The sequence below is a fragment of the Juglans regia genome, chromosome 13, assembly GCF_001411555.2.
Source record: "Juglans regia cultivar Chandler chromosome 13, Walnut 2.0, whole genome shotgun sequence".
Taxonomy (NCBI): domain Eukaryota; kingdom Viridiplantae; phylum Streptophyta; class Magnoliopsida; order Fagales; family Juglandaceae; genus Juglans; species Juglans regia.
The window spans coordinates 38,589,243-38,609,202 of record NC_049913.1 but is presented as its reverse complement, the minus strand read 5'-3'; the positions used below and the strand labels follow the sequence as shown (position 1 = coordinate 38,609,202).

The 19,960-nt window shown below is 33.2% G+C and overlaps 1 protein-coding gene across 5 annotated transcripts; it reads left to right on the top strand.

The window, feature by feature from the left end:
- The first annotated feature begins 295 nt into the window (after positions 1-295).
- LOC108982810 (cyclic nucleotide-gated ion channel 1-like) lies at positions 296-9,375 on the top strand. 5 transcript variants are annotated; one of them, XM_018954277.2, is made up of 8 exons: positions 296-444; positions 729-796; positions 948-1,368; positions 1,521-1,739; positions 2,288-2,568; positions 3,275-3,386; positions 8,085-8,354; positions 8,662-9,371. In XM_018954277.2, the coding sequence occupies exons 1-8, from the start codon at positions 310-312 to the stop codon at positions 9,151-9,153; spliced, it is 1,998 nt and encodes a 665-aa protein (XP_018809822.1). In that variant the 5' UTR covers positions 296-309; the 3' UTR covers positions 9,154-9,371. The 5 variants fall into 5 exon arrangements, with proteins under 5 accessions (XP_018809822.1, XP_018809818.1, XP_018809844.1 ...); XM_018954273.2 differs by having other exon boundaries at positions 720-796; XM_018954280.2 differs by having other exon boundaries at positions 328-444; positions 544-796; positions 8,662-9,369.
- Positions 9,376-19,960: the final 10,585 nt, after the last annotated feature.

Below are 19,960 nucleotides of genomic sequence, written 5' to 3'. Positions count from 1 at the left end.
TACATCTTCACCATGCTAAAAATTTTTGTGTTAGTAGGAAAGAAAATAAAGAAAATTTATAATCAAAAGAAATGCTTTGTTTAAAAAAAAATCTTGTAAAAATAAATTTACAAAATAATATAATTTGTTTCGGTACACTGTACATCATAAAATCTATTTTAATATAAAAAAAACTAACATATCATATATATCCATGTTAAATTATGAACATTATCTTTTGTAAGATATATTAATTATATGTTTAAGAGAATTTAAAGACAAAGGGAAGCATTTTTTTTTTGTTGGGGGGGGGGGAGGGGGGCTACTTTTATGGACGACTCAATCAGTTCGAGTACTCGCTGGACACGGATGTACGGAGACTCTGCTTGCTTAAAATCCAGCTTTCTGCTGCTCTTTGCTCACTCCATACCCTGGCCTGCTCGAACACACAAGTCGATCTATCAGGTTCAGTGAATTGTTATATGAATGAATTAATAGATGTTCCTTCTCAATACCTTTGGGTATAAGACATTTAGAATAGTACTCTGTTTTTGTTATGTACAGCAGTACCGGATACTCTACCGAGTTTGGGAAAAGAAGATTTTTCCTAGTGATCATGTCTTTAAGCTGCAGTTTTTTACTTGAAAAAGCAAGCTCATCATGTGGATGCTAATTGCAGTACTTTGAAAAATAGATCGACCAAGAATCTTGCATATATGTTTCTCAATTCTGTTTTACAGTTTTTTCAGCTAGCGGAATTAATTCACGGTGTACGGGTACACTTAAGAATGAGATACCATAGGGAGAAGGGGGTGCGGTAAATATCTTCTTCATCTTCCTACCGGCGATTAAGTACTGAATTTGTGTGGCTGAAAGCTGAATTTCCTACCAAACAACATGATTTATCATGATCAACTAGTCTTTTGTTTCTTTTTATCATGGATTTCCGTCTGCTCTATTTTGCCTAGGGATCCGGATATTGAGGGGCAAATTCATAGCGGAACAGTTCAAAAGTGGACAGTAAACTTTCTTCACCCAGAGGGAGAGTTCCTTCGAATCTGGAAATTGATTTTCTTAGTGTCGTGCGTATTTTCGGTATCAGTGGACCCTTTGTTCCTTTACCTTCCGGTGATTAATGATGAAAGAAAGTGCGTTGCAATTGATAGAAGATTACACGTCATAGCTAGTTGTTTGCGAAGTGTCCTGGACTCGATTTCGCTAGGAAATATCATTTTGCAATGTTGTTGTCCTTGTATAGACGAGAACGCTCGTCCACATGAAGGACAGGATGGAGTACAGCTAGTCACAGATGCTTGGCCAATAGCAAAGAGGTACTTGTGGTCACCCTCATTCGCGATTGATGTCCTGTCAATTCTTCCAATCCCACAGGTAATTACTTAGCTTATATATATATATATAAATATGCTAATTCTTAAGTATTGTTTAATTTGCTCGTGTGTACTTTTAATGCATGCAAGTTAACAGATATATAATATGATACAAATTAATTAAGTTGTCTTTGTTATTTATATCATGTCCAGGTGCTAGTTCCAATTATTGTTTCAGAAATGCGAGGTTCCAATGCTTTGAAAACCAGAAAAATGCTGACCGCTGTTGTCGTATCCCAATATGTGCCAAGAATAACTCGTATCTATCTGTCTTGGAGAAAAGTCAGAAAGATTAATACAACCCTACCTCCAATTATCATAATGGTGAAAGCTGGATTAATCAATTTGTTTCTGTATACCTTTGCCAGTCATGTAAGTTAATTTGTTATCATGATCATGAGTCTCATACTTATAGTGTTAGTATATATCTATTAATTAAATGATCCCCATCTAATTCTTATTGCTAATTACATATATCAGGCTTTTATTTGATGTCTTTTAAGTTTTAAATGCATCAACCTTGACAAATTATCATAAGCATGCGTGCCTTGTACAAATATATACTAATTGTATCCATGGATATATAATTCATGACTACCACCTACTCTTATGGAACACATAAAAAGGCAACAAGATTGACATAAGAAAAACAACAAAATGTTAATCACTACTCGAGCTGAACATTGAAACAGAGTGAAGTATTAAGTTATAATTTAAATTCAGAACCTTCGTTTTGAATCATGTTATATATATATGTCTACTTGCATCAAAATTTTCGTTAATAGGAAGAGTATTAATCATTCAATTTAGCTTTTAATTACACATAATTCTCTATTTCCTTTTTGTCATTTTACTTTATCTTCGCTATGATATCTGCATAATTTACAAATAATCATTAGAAAAAAAAAATGATATTTTAGGTACTGGGTGCGTTTTGGTACTTTCACTCCACCCAACGAGAGACGGCTTGTTGGCACTTTGCGTGTGAAAATTATATTGGATGTAATCGAAGTTCTTCGTACTGTGATCACAGTTCTGGAAATTACACATTTTTAAATGATTATTGTCCCGTAGAGAAAGAAAATCCAACAATGTTTGATTTTGGAATATACCTTGAAGCACTTCAATCTGGTACGGTGGCATCCATGGATTTTCCGCGGAAGTTCTTTTACTGTTTTTGGTGGGGCCTGCGAAATTTGAGGTTTGGACAGTATTTTTGTATTTTCACAATGAATTAGTTTATAGTATATTCTTGTCATCAATGAACATACCACCCGTCAAGCTTGTACATTATTTAGGGAAAAAATCTTTCTGAGGTTTTCACCCAAATTTGTGGTGTTCAAGTAGTAAAGAAATAGATAAATTAAGTGAATCTTATAATATTTATATATTGACAGCAATAAATACTATTGGACCCACTTGATATATCTATCTTGACCTTCGAGTTTGAATTAGAAGTTAAGGGGACTTTAATTTGTGTATATATATGCATTTGGATTCAGTGCAGGGTCTGGTTTCACTGTCTAAGAAAGGTAACACGAAAAAGATAATTCATTATGTACGTATAAGATCATATATCATACATATGAACTTATATTCATATTTTATATATAGAACACACAAAAATAATTATTTTAGTCAATTGCTGCTCAAACAAGAATTATATATGAAGTAATGCATCTTCGATTTTTTAGATTATGGTCTTTTTTTATTATTATCATGTTGTTTTAGGCGTGTGATTAGATGCTCTTTGTTTCCTATATATATATCTTAACTTAAATACTCTAACATGATATATATGAACCATTCTTTGCTTATTTGAGCATATATATATATATGTATACGTGTATTATATTAATCATTTATGATGTTACCATCTTATATAAGAATTGATCCAATTTTGGCAGTTCTCTTGGTCAAAACCTTCAAACAAGTCCCTATTTCTGGGAAAACTGCTTCACAGTTTTGATTTCGATCTTTGGCTTGCTTCTGCTTTTGTACTTAATCGGAAATTTGCAGGTTAGTGTTATGACTTATGTGATGATCACTTTTTTTTTTTTTTGTAAGTTTGAACGCGCACCCATATTTCTATAATTTGGCGTGAGTGATAGATGGTTTCTATAAACATTAATAGAACACAACATACACGATCTAGTAATTCTATTAGCAATCTCGATCGTTCTCTTCCCTCATCTTGATTTCGTTTTTCTTGAAATGAAACGGCCATATTAATTTTTTGGATTAATTGCCAATTACATGCACTTAGCAAAATATCAATACGAGTAATTCTACATACAATCATGAATTGTGCAATCGCCGTGTAATCTCTTTAAAATTGAGTAGGGTCTACTATTAAAAAAATTAATTTTTTCATATGAATTTCATGTTTTATTCATTTTTTTCAAAACGATTACGCGGTGGTTACACAATCCACTATTGTAAATATTTTTTCTCATATATGAATGATTTTGTTACTGAAGATGTAGAAATTGGAACATATTTTGTTTGGGTTTGATTTTGTCTTATGCGAATGGTCTATATAATTTTGTCGAGAAAAGCATGGGCAAGGCAGTCGGAGTTTGTTAGGGTTTGTGTGTGGTTTTTTTTTTTGATAACCAATGATTCATTCATTCCAAATAAAAGAGTCCTTACAAGACATTGTTTCTATCAAGCCATACAACTTTTGATACAAAAGAAGGACAAGATCCTCACCACATTACAATATCCTCAACATTCCATGCATTTCTCGCTAATTGGTGAGCTGCTACATTACCCATCCGGTTGACATGTAAAATCTAAACCTCTTGAAAATCCCTCAGCATTCGTCGAATATCATGGATAAGAAATGCAAAATCTGTAAAAAACTCAGTTTGGGATTGCAAAGCATTTACAAGAAGCAAACAATCTGTTTCCAACACCAATTTTGGAACACCCCATTGAGCACAAAACTGTAAACCTCTCAGCAAAGCACTTGCCTCAATAAACTCGGGAGAAGCAACATCACTTTCTGACTTACTATAAGTAGCAACCACACAGCCTTTTTCATCCCGAAGTATAATCCCAATACCTGCCCTATGTTGATCAGGGAATATAGCACCATCCACATTTAATTTCAGGAAACCCGGTGGGGGAGGAGACCAACGGAGCACCTTTGTTACTTCCTTACTAACCCCATCAAATACTTGCACCTGTTTGTAAGCTAATTGCATAGAAATGGCGTTATTAATCACAACTGTACAATGATGCACCACCTTTTCATATAAAAACTGGTTCCTTTGGTACCATAAAGCCCAACAAATAACAAAAAATGTAGCAAACATTTCAATTCCACCCTTATCTCTAACATGCAGCACCACATCCCAAAAAGATAAAGGAGATTGTAAGGTTCGCAAGGAAGGTAAATACTGCATTAACACATCATGAATTATAGGACAGAAAAATAATATCTTCAGAGCACAGATTGCAGAAAACACATCTATCATCATCCTTTATCTGCCTTTGTCTCAAATTCTGGAAAGTAGGCAAGTAGTCGTGGCATGCCCTCCATGCAAAAATCTTCATTTTCTGGGGAATCTTCAATTGCCATAAGCACTTCCAGAACTTCAAAATTTGTTCACCTCTGGACCCCTCACCTAGATTCTGAGAAGCTTCCCATTGTAATACCTTATAACCACTCTTGACTGAGTAAGAACCACTTCGTTCAGGAGTCCAAAACCAAGAGTCTTCTTCAGATAAGCAGATATTAATTTTCAGAATCAAATTTGCCAACCTTGGATCAAAGAGAGCTCTAACCACATCAATCTTCCACCAACCTGTCATTTCCTCAATTAATTCATGAACCATCAAAGTATCATTATTCAGTTGCTCCATAGCTCCTTGAACCTCATCACGGCCACAACTTGGTATCCAAGAGTCGAGAGAAACTCTAATACTTCGACCATTTCCCACTCTCCACATACAACTAGATTTTAACAAAGGCAAAGCACTAAAAATACCCTTCCAAACATAAGATGCTTTAATATCAATCTTGGCCTCAAACAAACTACAATTTGGAAAGTACCTTGCTTTAAACACTCGATAGAGGAGAGAATTCTGTTGTGTGAGAAGCCGCCAACCTTGTTTTGCAAGTAGAGCCAAGTTGAAATCACTAAGTTTCTTGAAACCCAAACCATCCCGAAATTTAGAAACACAAAGTTTATCCCAACTAGCCCAATGAATTTTCTTTCCTTGAGTTTGATTACCCCACCAAAACCGAGCCATCATCATCTCTAACTCATGACACAAAGACTTGGGAAATAAAAAGCAACTCATAGCATAAGTTGGTAGTGACATAGCTACTGCTTTGACCAAAACTTCTCTACCGCCTTGAGAAATCAGATTCATTTTCCACACTTGAAGTTTTTGCCACAACCGATGTTTAATACCAGAAAAAGCCCGCTGTTTTGATCTCCCAACCATTGGTGGTAGCCCCAAATATTTTTCATACTGCTGTGTAGAACTTCCACCCCAAAACTGCATAATTTCTGTTTGCAAGACCTCATCCACATTTTTGCTAAAGACCATAGAAGTCTTCTCTTTATTTATACACTACCCTGAGGCCTTCTCATAGTCATCCAAGAGAAGCTGGATCTTTCATTAGTACCAATATCAGCTCTACAAAAGATCACACTATCATCCGCAAATAACAAATGATTGACTCTTGGCCCCCCTCTACAAATTCTAACCCCCTCGACCATACCTAGACCCTCATGCCTCTTTAGCAAACTAATCAAACCTTCAGTGCATAGAAGAAAAAGATAGGGAGACAAGGGATCGCCCTGTCTAAGCCCTCTACTCGGAATAATATGCCCTTTTGGACTCCCATTCACAAGAACTGAAAAAGAAACAGTGGAGATACATTTCATTATAAGATCTGTCACTTTTTGTGCAAAACCAAGAGCCCCCATGATTCTTTCTAAATAACACCACTCCACCCTATCATACGCCTTGCTCATATCAAGTTTTATAGACATAAAACCCCTTTTTCCAATTCTCTTGTTCCGAAGATAATGCAATAGTTCATAAGCCACTAAAACATTGTCCGTAATCTGCCTACCGGGAACAAAAGCACATTGGGACTCTGAAATGACCAAAGGCAGAATTTGTTTTAGTCTATTCGCAATAACTTTAGACATGATCTTATAAAAAACATTGCAAAGGCAAATAGGACGGAGATCAGCAACTTTAATTGAGTCGGGCTTCTTTGGAATCTAAGTAATAAAAGTATGATTTACCTCTCTCGGAAAACTTCCAGAATTCAAAGCATTCAGCACAACTTCAATTACTGATTTACCCATCACCCCCCAATATTTTTGGAAAAAGATAGGGGACATTCCATCTGGGCCCGGAGCCTTTGAAGGGTGCATTTGCTTAATAGCAGCCTCCACTTCAGCTTCCTCATAAGGTCTTGTTAAGTCATCATTCATTAAACCAGTAACTTTGCACTCCACCCCTGATAAAACAACTTCTACTTCAATCTGATCTGCAGTTGTGAAGAGACTCTGAAAATACTCCACGATCAGTTCAGTCATCTGCTCTCCACTCTTCCAAACACCCCTACCATCTTTCAGCTGTAAAATTTTATTCTTCCTTCTTCTTGTAGTAGCTTTAGAATGGAAGTATCGGGAATTACTATCCCCTTCTTTAAGCCACAAGACTCGGGAGCGTTGTTTCCACATAAGCTCGTCCCTCTCCGGCCACTTTTGAACATCATCACGTGCAGCTTTATGGAGTGACATCGACTGACAAGTTGGGTCAGCTTCTTCAATATTCTTTAATCTCAATTATAAATAGCCACAAAATTCTTGATGATAGATCTGAAAGGGAAGATTATGTGTTAAAATTATTAGTTTTTTTAAGCTGTATTCTTTGCAATTATGTGCTGGTCACATAATATTGCATCTACTGGATCGTTGATATCTTCTTCTTTTTCTTCTTCTTCTTCTTTTTTTTTTTTTTTTAAATTTTAATTTTAATTTTATTTTGTGTGTGTGTGTAAGAATAAGCTAAAATCGCTCATGATATCTTTTTAAGTGCCTTCTGTTTTAATCTCTGTACTATATATTAAATTTTATTTTTTTTCTTTAATTCTGTGAGCAATCTCGATCGTTCCCTTCCCTCATCTTGATTTCGTTTTTCTTAAAATGATCAAACAGCCATATTAATATTTTGGATTAATTGCCAACATACTTTTAGCAAAATATTTATACATTTTGAAATCAATATATTGGAGTGTTTTAGGTTGATCAGGAACAGAAAGTAATTGAAGTTGTGCAAGAGGCTACATATATGGACGAGGGACACACAAATTAAATCAATTCCTTTAAAATTACATTATGTTATGATCAAGGATTAGGATATGAACTAGCAAAACCAGTTCAATCTTCTCGATCATTATCTGCAAGAGAATATATCTGCAAGATAAAGGACTTATCCTTTATCGGCCTTTTCCTCTGGCGTCAAAAATTATATATAGAGAGCTGGAAATTCACTACACATAATTTTAAATTTAAAATAAACTTAAAGAGAGCTGTAGGTTTAGTATAATTCTTTTTTTATATATAAACTTAGTTATATTTTAAATGGTTATAATTCTAATTTTTTTGTTTATTTAATTTTTGGGAGATGAAGTAGTAATTTATCACTAAGATTTAAAGTGAACTTGTTATATGTAAACAGATGTATATTCAGTGGCAGACACAGAAACAGTTGAAGACATACATGGATGAGAATGATATTGCAAAGATGAGAGGTAAAGAACAAAGTGTGCAGTTCTGGATAGAAAGAAACAAGCTACCAAGCCATATAAAATATCAGACCATGCACCACATAAAATCAAGACTACAGGAAAAAAAGAATGATATAGATGCGGAGAATCCATTCCCTCACCTTCCCATATTTCTTAGACAGGAGATTAAGCACCATCTCTGCTTGCCCATGCTAAAGAATGTGAGTGTTCCGTTTTCTTCGATCTACTTATTTTTCTGTAGAGAGCATAAAAAGTATAATTAAGTTCAATCAATAATTATTTTTCTTCTATACAACTTACTACTTATCTACTATATATGACGTAATTCATTGTTGGACGTACAACAATTAATTAATTAATTATGTGGACATTCTTAGCATCCTTGTACGTGACATTGTTCGCCGTCACATGAAGTTGTTTGAGATCTTGGAATTGAATTCCCTACTCCCGAACGTGTTCAATTTTATTATGGTCTCTCATTGTTGCTCTCGTTTGTTTGTAAGACAGGTCCCAATGTTTCGAGAAGTAAGTGACAGCCGATTGCAACTCATCTGCGAATATATCAATCATGTGAACTACAGTCAAGATACCTACATTATTCGGGAGGGAGAACCACTTGATCGAATGCTCTTCGTCACAAAGGGCGTTATTTGGAAATTTGCAACCACAAATAACAATAATGGTGTGGGAAGTACTGTCTCCTCAAGCCGCGGGGAGTGTATTGAAGAAGGTTGTTACTGTGGAGAAGAAATTCTAAACTGGGGGTTCCATGGCTTCTCCCAACAGGTCCTGCCCAACCTATCTGACCTCCCAATCTCTGACAAAACGCTCAAAACCCATACAAAAGTTGAAGCCTTTGCTCTAATGGCGAACGACTTGAAGGCTTTAGCCTCCAGGTGTGCCGGCCCAACACCTACAGAAGCAGTCCTTATGATACAAGAAGCTTGGCGCCGCAACAAAAAAGTACGCAATTGGCGATCGAGAGCTAGCAATACCTAACTGGCATGCACTCGATCGTTGTGGTTTAGGATTAGTACTCCTTTTATTTAACAGCTGCTTACACATTACAAGAAAATTATTTCTTTGCAATCAGTTATTTTTAATATATCATTTTTAGATTTTTAGATTTGCACAATAATTTTCTTTGAACTGCGATCACAGTTTTGGAAATTACACATTTTTAGATGATTATTGTCCCGTAGAGAGAGAAAATCCAACGAGGTTTGATTTTGGAATATTCCTTGGAGCATTTCAATCAAATACTGTGGCATCCATGGATTTTCCGCGGAAGTTCTTTTACTGTTTTTGGTGGGGCCTGCGAAGTTTGAGGTTTGGAAATATTTTTGTATTTTCACGAGCAGTTATTCTACCGTGTTTGTTTATAAGTCTTGTCATCGACCAAGGATGAATCTGGAAGGGGCCAGGGCGCCCCTGGCCATGGCCCCCTCCCCCAAACAATTGACATTTTTTTATTAATTTAATTTAAAATTATATAAAAATAAAAGAGTATTAATTAAATCTAAATTTTTTTAATCTCGAATATATTTTATTTTTCATAAATCATATATATGCTCATTAATTCATCATATAAATCTAAATTTTTTAATTTAATTTATTATGTTTAAATTAGGTAATATTGAGTATCATAATATGACTTTTTATATGGATCATTTTCTTTACCTTTTGTTTTAAAAACTTAAGTTGAACAATATGAATAAATCAAAAACTTTAAAGCATAAACGTTGTAAAGACTAAGTTTCGGAATAAAAATAAATTGAACAAACCTTTTCAACTTTTAATATTAATGATCTTTATTTATTGAAAAAAACGTTGAGCTCAACTGGCATGTTAAATGCTTTTATTTGTTATTTTATATTTAAACATAAAACTTCTTATTGTATATTTATGCTCGCTTTTAAATAATTTTTAGTTTTTCTTATTTTTATATTTATCAGTCAGCTTGTCATCACTACTGAACATATCGTGTAAACCATACGTACGGGATTCATGCAATCTTCACTACCACACGTCCTGTACATTAATGTCTATGGAAAAAATCTTTCTCAAGTTTTCACCCAATTCAAATAATTAAATAATCTGTGGTACTGCTACACCCTCGAGGGTGTAGCATGGGTCTCAACATGGACAAATCCTCTCTTTCATTTTTTTTTTATAGATTTTTTTTATATCCTTATAAACATTTAAAAAAAAAAAAAAAGTTAACAACATCATTAAAAAAACACATCTTTAACCACTAAGAAAAAAAAGAAGTGTCGGGACCCAACTCTCGATAGCTCTACCATTTTCCTTAAGTAAGTCAAACAACATTTACTACTCATTTAATGTTAAGGTATATCATACATATGAACTTATACTCTTATTTTATAGAACACACAACCAAAGTTATAATTAATTTTGTCAATTGCTAGCTGCTCAAATAAGAATTATATATGAAGAAATGCATCTTCCATTTTTTAGATTATGGTCTTTGTTTACTATCATGTTGTTTTAGGCATGTGATTATAAATATATATATATATATATATAAATTTATAATATGTATATATATGCGCTCTCTGTTTCCGATCTTAAGCCTACGTACGCGTAAATGTCTATTCTTAACTTGTATACTCTTGACATATAATGAACCATTCTTTGCTTTATATATATAGATATGTATTACATTAATCATTTATGATGTTACCATCTCATACATTAGAATTGATCCAATTTTGGCAGTTCTCTTGGCCAAAACCTTCAAACAAGTCCCTATTTTTGAGAAAACTGATTCACAGTGTTAATTTCGATCATTGGCTTGCTTCTGCTTTCGTACTTCATTGGAAATTTGCAGGTTAGTGTTATGTGGTCACTTTCTTTTCTTTTTCGTCTTCTTCTTCACTTATTTCTATGATTTTACGTGAGTGAGAGATGGTTTCTATAAACATTAATAGAACACAACATGCACTAGCAATTATAAATAGCCACAAAATTCTTGATGATAGATCTGAAAGGGAAGATTATGTGTTAAAATTATTAGTTTTTTTAAGCTGTATTCTTTGCAATTATGTGCTGGTCACATAATATTGCATCTACTGGATCGTTGATATCTTCTTCTTCTTCTTCTTCTTCTTTTTGTGTGTGTGTGTGAGAATAAGCTAAAATCGCTGATATCTTTTTAAGTGCCTTATGTTTTAATCTCTGTACTATATATTAAATTTTATTTTTTTTCTTTAATTCTGTGAGCAATCTCGATCGTTCCCTTCCCTCATCTTGATTTCGTTTTTCTTAAAATGATCAAACAGCCATATTAATATTTTGGATTAATTGCCAACATACTTTTAGCAAAATATTTATACATTTTGAAATCAATATATTGGAGTGTTTTAGGTTGATCAGGAACAGAAAGTTAAAGTTGTGCAAGAGGCTACATATATGGACGAGGGACACACAAATTAAATTAATTCCTTTAAAATTACATTATGTTATGATCAAGGATTAGGATATGAACTAGCAAAACTAGTTCAATCTTCTCGATCTATATCTGCAAGAGAATATATCTGCAAGATAAAGGACTTATCCTTTATCGGCCTTTTCCTCTGGTGTCAAAAATTATATATAGAGAGCTGGAAATTCACTACACATACTTAATTTTAAATTTAATATAAACTTAAAGAGAGCTGTAGGTTTAGTATAATTCTTTTTTTATATATAAACTTGGTCATGTTTTAAATGGTTATATTTGTAATGCTTTTGTTGATTTTATTTCTTGGGAGATGAAGTAGTAATTTATCACTAAGATTTAAAGTGAACTTGTTATATATGTAACAGATGTATATGCAGTGGGAGACACAAACAGTTGAAGACATATTTGGATGAGAATGATATTGCAAAGATGAGAAGTAAAGAACAAAGTTTGCAGTTCTGGATAGAAAGAAACAAGCTACCTAGCCATATAAAATATCAGATCATGCACCACGTAAAGCCAAGACTATAGGAAAAAAAGAATGATATAGATGCAGAGAATCCATTCCCTCACCTTCCCATATTTCTTAGACAGGACATTAAGCACCATCTCTGCTTGCCCATGCTAAAGAATGTGAGTGTTCCGGAACAAGATGGATAGGCAATATGATTTTGAATATTATATATAATATTTAAAATGATATGTTTAGAGTAAGTACTACTATATCACCCATGATCTTATATTAACTAATATATATATATATATATATATATATATATATACTAGGTGAAAGCAACGTGCAATACACGTTTACTTAGTTTATATTTATTTATTTTTTTGTTAAGAACTAATTTTTTTATTGATAAAGACATAATGTTTTCGGTTAATTATATAACGATGTAATATTTATGTAATTTATAAATAATTACACCCCGTAATATTTTACTTTCTATGTTAAATCATAATCAATTTTTAGAAGGAATGCTTTTGTAAATATTTTAATTTATTGCTAATAAAATAATATTTATTACCATGAGTTGCAAATTTTAATTTATTAATTTAATTTATCTTCGTTTGTAAATTTTTTTAAAAAACATTATTTACAGAATCTTACTACTTCTCATTATATTAATTAAGGAAATGATTGTTTCAACTGTTGGATACTGTTCTACACAAGCAAGATGAAATAAAGAAATAACAATTATTTCCTACGCTCAATTAAATAAATAATCAAATGATAAAATACTATGAAACTTGAATCTAACAAAAACATATTTCAATATTACATACAAAAACTGCTTTAGAAACTATTTTTCAAACTTAATTTCCTATTCCAAGCAACTACCCACTATTTCTCTACTAATTATTTTAAAAAATTCCTCTACTAATTTTTATTTTTTATTTGGATGTTATGATTTTTTAGTTTTTTTTTTTAATTGTTGATTTTTGGGGGAAAGATGATGGTTTGCGAGTGGACCCAGGTCACCTCGAAAGGAATAATCAACTTGTCCGCCTGTCTACAAGCCTCGAAGTTTAATTAATATATATCCGGACTCTTTAATTCTTAAAAATTTCCATAAATCATGCTCACTTTAAATATATGATTAGATTTATTCATTCAATGTGTTTGAATGTTAAAATTATTGATTACATGTTTACTAATCTTTCTCTTAATTAAATTAAAATTTATGATAAATTATTTACCAAGAAAATAACTATTTATAACATAGAGAATAGATTCATTTTTATAGAAAATAACTGATAACAAATAAACAGATTTCTTATAGTGAGTTTGTTTCTTAATTGATCAATACATGGTTCCACAAAATTCCTGATTTAATAATATGACTTGTGTGAACCATATTTTTGTTGTTTAATTTTTTTTTTCATTTCTAATTATGGAACTTAATTTTATTTTTCTATATATTATTTCACTCTATTAAACCCTATTTCGATTTTCCATCCTCACAAAAAGATCGATCAATGCATGTGATTTGTTTCATTTGGTTTTTAAAATCAATAGAAAAAATATATAATTGAAACAGGCCCATTAGCAAGCAATTTAATAATTAGCACAAAAATCAATGTACATTAATGGGGTCAATTAAATTTATTGAAGAAACAGTAAAAATCATTAAAACAAGAATTCACGAAACTCATTGAGGCACTGAACGGGAGAAGGAGCAAACCGTCATTTACAAATTTGCATGGGTAAAATCGGGAAGCAGAATGGAAGATGAAAAATTACTATTAAAATGACAATAAAAAAAGGCATGACTGATTTAGAAAAAAGGCATTAAAGTTAACGGAAAATAATAAAATCTGTTAAAACAAGAATTTCTGTTAGATAGCCACTTTATATATATATATAGATATATTGTTAAAGCATGGCGCCGTTATATATACTCTTATGAAGCCATGCATATTATAAATTATATCATTATATCATCATTAGCTTGCTCATGAGCATTAGTCTTACAAATCTACGTCATTGATCTATACTTACTACTTATCTACTATATATGACGTAATTCATTGTTGGACGTACAAAGTTAATTAATTACGTGGATATTCTTGGCATCATCTTGTACGTGATGTTACATCCTTCCCCCTTTAAAAAAAAATTCATCCTCGAAATTTGTAAAGTCAAACATGATGCTAAAGCAGGATAGAAGATACAACCCAAAACACGCTCGAAAGGATCATACCATCAACAACTCCCAACAAGCATGATCAATGTTCTCTCAAGTCTATTTACATAGGCAATTCCATCATACTCGTATTAGTCCCCCAGTGGCACAACACGTCCAGTATTCCTAGGGTGGTTATGCTATCCAAAATCTCATCTTTCCACAAGAGCCTTAATACAACATCCAAGGAATCCCAATGATTATTATTATTTTCGTAACACAATCTGCGCTAACCTCAATCGACTCCAATGTTAAAACTCACAAAACTTCATTGAATTCTACAAGTTGGTAACCAATTAGCCACTTCCAAAGTTAACCATCAATAAACATTTCCATCATCCAGACCTATTCCCTAAGATCAACAAGAATTATATCCTAATTCCGCACTACCAAAAGTTTAATCTCCAATTATAAGTATCTTTATCAAATTTTCAAATCACCACTAATTCCTTAAGATCAACACAAGGTTTGAATCCTTAATTATAACCAAAATATCACGCTCCGGTTGCGCACTCTAATAATTCGCCACATGCATAAAATTTATGTCCTCATAAAAACAACATCATCGAGTACAAGGTGGCTCCATACCTACTGACCAGAAAACTCTTATCACATTTTGGTAGAAAAAAAACTTGATCTTCCAAAACCATGAATTATTACACATTTTCCTCAAAATCACCAAGAATGCCTTCTTGAATCTACACCAACTATCATCCTTACATTGATATGGATCAAATCCCAAAAACCTGTCATTATAACCCCGAACTAATAACAATCATTATCCAAACTAGATCAATACCTTTAATCTCCAAAGAAATAATCTCCTTGAAAATCCCTATATCAATAACTCGACTCTAATCAACCCCATTTTAATGGTCACATACTAACCAGTCTCCAAAATAAATCAAGCTAGCACACCAAGCCTGCAGAATTAAAAACTTAAATCTTATTTCAATCAGTCCTTCAAATCTACAATTCTAAGACCTTAAATTATATCAGAATCATTTTCTGAAATCTATAAGATCGATGAACTTATATCCAATAATAAAACATTCGACTCCCGAAACTTTCAAAATCTAAAATATTAAATGATAACAATCATTTTCTAAAGTCTGTAAAACCTTAAACTTTTGGTGAAATTCCCGTAAATCTATCCTTAAAGTTTGTTGAACTTACAATCTTCTATTCTAAAGCCTCGTGTCATACATCCATGAAATCGAAAACCTCAAATATCTTACTTCCCAAATAGATCACCCAGACCATGCCATTCCTTTCAAACCTTGATATTATAAAAGCACACCAAGTCCATAAAAGTTCAAGCCTACTCTGCTAAATATAACAATAGCGTTCTCAGTCGTACCATCTTCTTGCCATAACTTAATCCTTAAGCCGCTTTTTAGCTTCGAATGAAATGAACAAGATAAAATAAACTTAATAAATAAAATAACATAATTTCAATTCAAATAAACTAAAATCAAACAAAACCAAATAAATTCAATTTAAATAAAAACAATAATTTCCAATTAAACCTTTAAACTTTTTTGGTACTACACACATGATTTTACCCATTCTTAGCCATATCTTTAACCAACTCATATAGTCATTCCTATCATCTCATATTGTAAACCCAACATCGCTCTAAACTCCAGTCCATCTTTAGAATCCAAACCACAAAAAATCTAAACATTAAATCTTAAAAAGATTATCTCTTATAGTCCACAAAGTAAGCTTGTCGGATCTAAACTCTCTAAACATCAAAATCTCAAAACTCAATCATGAAGTCTGAATTTAAAACCTTAAATATTCACAAAATCAATTATTATTCTTTACAAATCTACACCTCAAATCTGAAGTTTCTTCCTAAACCCACGGATATCCAAAACTTAAATATTTTTAGTCTGCAGAATCTCAAACCTATCTTTCGGTCAAACTTAGGTCAACTTCAAAAGTTAAACCTTAGATCATTACCAAGTCATGTCTTGCATCCTACATAATAAGCTTACCGGATCTAAAACCTAATATATTATAAAAATTATTTCATAGAATTTGCAAAATCTAAATCCTCAAATCCCATCAAAATCAATCATAAGGTTTTTAGAATCTTAAACTTAAATATCCACATGATCATCCTTAAATTCCTCAAATTCCTACACTGAAATCTTTACATCCTATGAACCCACAGAAATCTAAACCTCCAAGGTTTATAGTATGCAGAATTCAAATCTGGTTCTGATACCAAATGTAACGCCCCAAACCCGGTTGGCCTGGAGAATTACTACCTGTCACTTAATAACATATTTCCCAACACAACTAAAATAAAACTTCAAAACTTTATTAGCAAAACTCAATCTCATGTACTCTAAATAACCACATTGAAAACTCCACGAAGTCATTACTGCAGCAAAATAAACTAAGGAGTCCATAATCTCCCGGTAGTCATAACAAACCAAACTAATAATTTCATAAGCCTTACTAAATCTAAGCTCAAGATATAATTAAATCTAAAAGACATTAAAATTAAAGGACAGCAGAATTCCTTCTTCTAACATCTTCTCCTCAATTTAATCATGCTCACCAATCTAATCCAGGTCTCCAGTTGGACTCTCCACATCATCTGAAAAATATTATGAAGATAGGGGGTGAGTTATCAACAACTCACTAAGCAGAGGACATATGCTAGTGTGCAAACATGAGCATTTACAAAGTATAGCATGCAGAACAAAATATTTTCCAGAGTTATCATGCAGAACAGAACATATTTTCAAAAGTAACAGAGCAATGGTTTTAAGACAAGTAAAAACTCATAGTACTTTGGCATAACATAAACTGAGTATCATCATCAGATCAAACCAGAGCATCACACAGAGCAGAGACTATGTTTCACCCCCGTGGTAGGGTTGTGCTAACTCCGGTGGCCAAACCAGGCAGAGACAGAGGTGAAATCTTTCCTTTATTCTTCTCGAAGCCCCGAGTGTGCACACATGAAAGATCACAATAAAATCACTTTATTTCCAAAGTGGGTGCACTCAGAGACAGAGAAGTTGGTACCAACCCAAACAGAGCAGAGCATAACAGAACAGAGCAGAGCAGAGCAAAACAGAGACAGAGTCAGATACAAATACCAGTACACCATGCCAAAGGTTTTCAGATGTTATATTAAAATAATACAGAGTACCAAAATAGAATCAGACAGTTTACACACACTGACAACAAAAGCCAGAACATCTTTCTAAATAAATGCACAATTTTCCATATTCTCAATATCGCTCTCTTTTTCAGATTTCAGAAACCACATGATAGAATTTAGCTCATGTCTACACAATGCATGTTAGAACATATTTTTCTTTTTTCATAAAGATTTGATGAATTATGCAGATAAGCGACCGAGGTTGATCTTTGTTTTTCCCAAGTTCCCATTACATCACAAAATATGTAAGTTTTCATAAAGTCAACCTCAATCTTATTAACTTGTATAAAACCTAGCGTAGGAACCCCGCTTACCTGGACAACTTAGCTTTTCAGAATTTTTCTCAAAAAATGTCGAGTCGAATATAAATCGTCACCTATAAAAATAATCACATAATTTCCGTAAGTTTTCAATCAATCACGAATTTTGATATTTAAGCCTAAACTTCTAAAATAACCTATTTTTAATATCTCAAAACTTAAAACCCTCATAATCTCAGAATATATCATCACTTTCTAAAAATCACCAATATTCACAATGACCAACGTCAAACTCAAAACACTTATATTTAAACCCGAAACAGCTAACACATTTCATAGCATAAACCAATCTCACACAAACAACTCCATCATCCAATTCAACCGACCCCCTTACTCCTCGGACTCAGTCTGGCACAACCAACAAATTCACAGTAAATATGAATTAGCGTAGATATACATTTAAATCTCAAAAATTCTTTTGGAAAATACTTACAATGCTATAATATAATTTTTTAATGATCAAGGAGGTGCTAGAAGCTGCAACGTAACAACAAAACAGTGCCAAATGCACTGTGGCCATGGGTCTAAAAAATCCACTTTTGAACGGGTGTAAACGAAGACTCGGGATTGATAGAGTAGGGCTTAGGGATGTCGGTGAAGCTAGTGGTGGTGGTGGTTGGCCGTGGGTGGCGGCGTAGAGGGCGGTTGAAGGCTAAAATACTCAAAACGTAAATATTGATGGTGGAGCTTCACCGGTAACAGATCGGAGGTGGGGTTGGGTCCATTGGGTTGCTAGGAGGTAGAGGATGATGTGGTGAGAAGATGGTGGCTGGAGGTGGCGCGACGGCGGCGCAAGGAGGGCCGCTGCTTGGTGTGGTGCGTGGGGGCTATCGGCGGCGAGTTAGGGGCTGAAATCACAGGGGGGTGATCGCTAGTCGAAGGGGAGGTGAGAGGGAGGGGCGGTGTCGGTCACCGCCAACTCATGGCGGCGGGCTGGGGGACGACGCATGGACGGAGAGAAGAGAGAGGGAGAGATGTGCGCGAGGGAGAACCCAAGGAAGAAAAGAAAAAAAGAAAGAAAGGAAAAAAAGAAAAGAAGAAAAAGAAAAGAGAAAAGAGAAAATGTAAGGAAATAAATGAGGTACAATCCTCACATATTAGGTCACAAAATGATCCAACGGAAACGATTTTAAAACAGCAAATAAAATAAAATAATTCAAACGTAGTGATTAAAATGAAAATAAATAATTAATCCCAACAATAAGTTAATTAAATATGAAAAATACTTTAAATGTATTACAATAATCAATTATAAGAAAGCACTTCAAAATAATTTTCACAAAATTAAAATCATAAAAATAAACCCACTAAAAATCCAACCAATTTTAAAACAAGAGAATAAATTTTTAAATTAATAACAAATAATCTTTCAATTAAAAGTACACTAAAATACGGGGTGTTGCAGGACTAGTCCAATATAGATGGATATATCCTATTGAACGGTTCATTGGGAAGTTAAAACGCACAATGGATAACAAGGTCCGCCCAAAAGAATCAATTACAGAAACATATATTGACGATGTACATTCTTTTCCAAATACTTCCATGGAGTTGACACGAGGTTTGATCGATCGAAAAGAAACTTTGATGTTGACCAAGCAAGACAACGAAATAGTTTTACTATGTTTTCCCAACAAGTACGTTCACTTGGTACAGAGCGTAGTTTTGATTTGTGTGGAAGAGAGTTTGAGAAAATTCAGTAGTACGTGCAAAACAATTGTCCTGAGATAGAGAGCTACTTGAACTAAGTTATCATTATTTGTTAATTAATATTATAATTTACTTAAAAAAATTATAAGAATATAAATTATTTGGTAATCTTCAATTTCAGTGATTATATTAACGTGCTCGAAGAACTGAGAGTAAATGATATAAACCAGAAACATGAAGAGGAGTTTCCAAAATGATTTGAACAACGGGTAATAACATTATAGATGTGAGTTTGAATTACTAAAAAAATATATTGATTATTTATTTTTGTATGTTTATACTTTGTTCAATATGTAGGTTATACAAATACATGCGAGTAATCCAAACGATATATCAGACGAATTGTATGCATTGACACGTAGCCCCTTGAGACGCGCTACTTGATATTCTATACATATTTTTCAGAGAACTAGACATCACATAATAGATCGAGAAT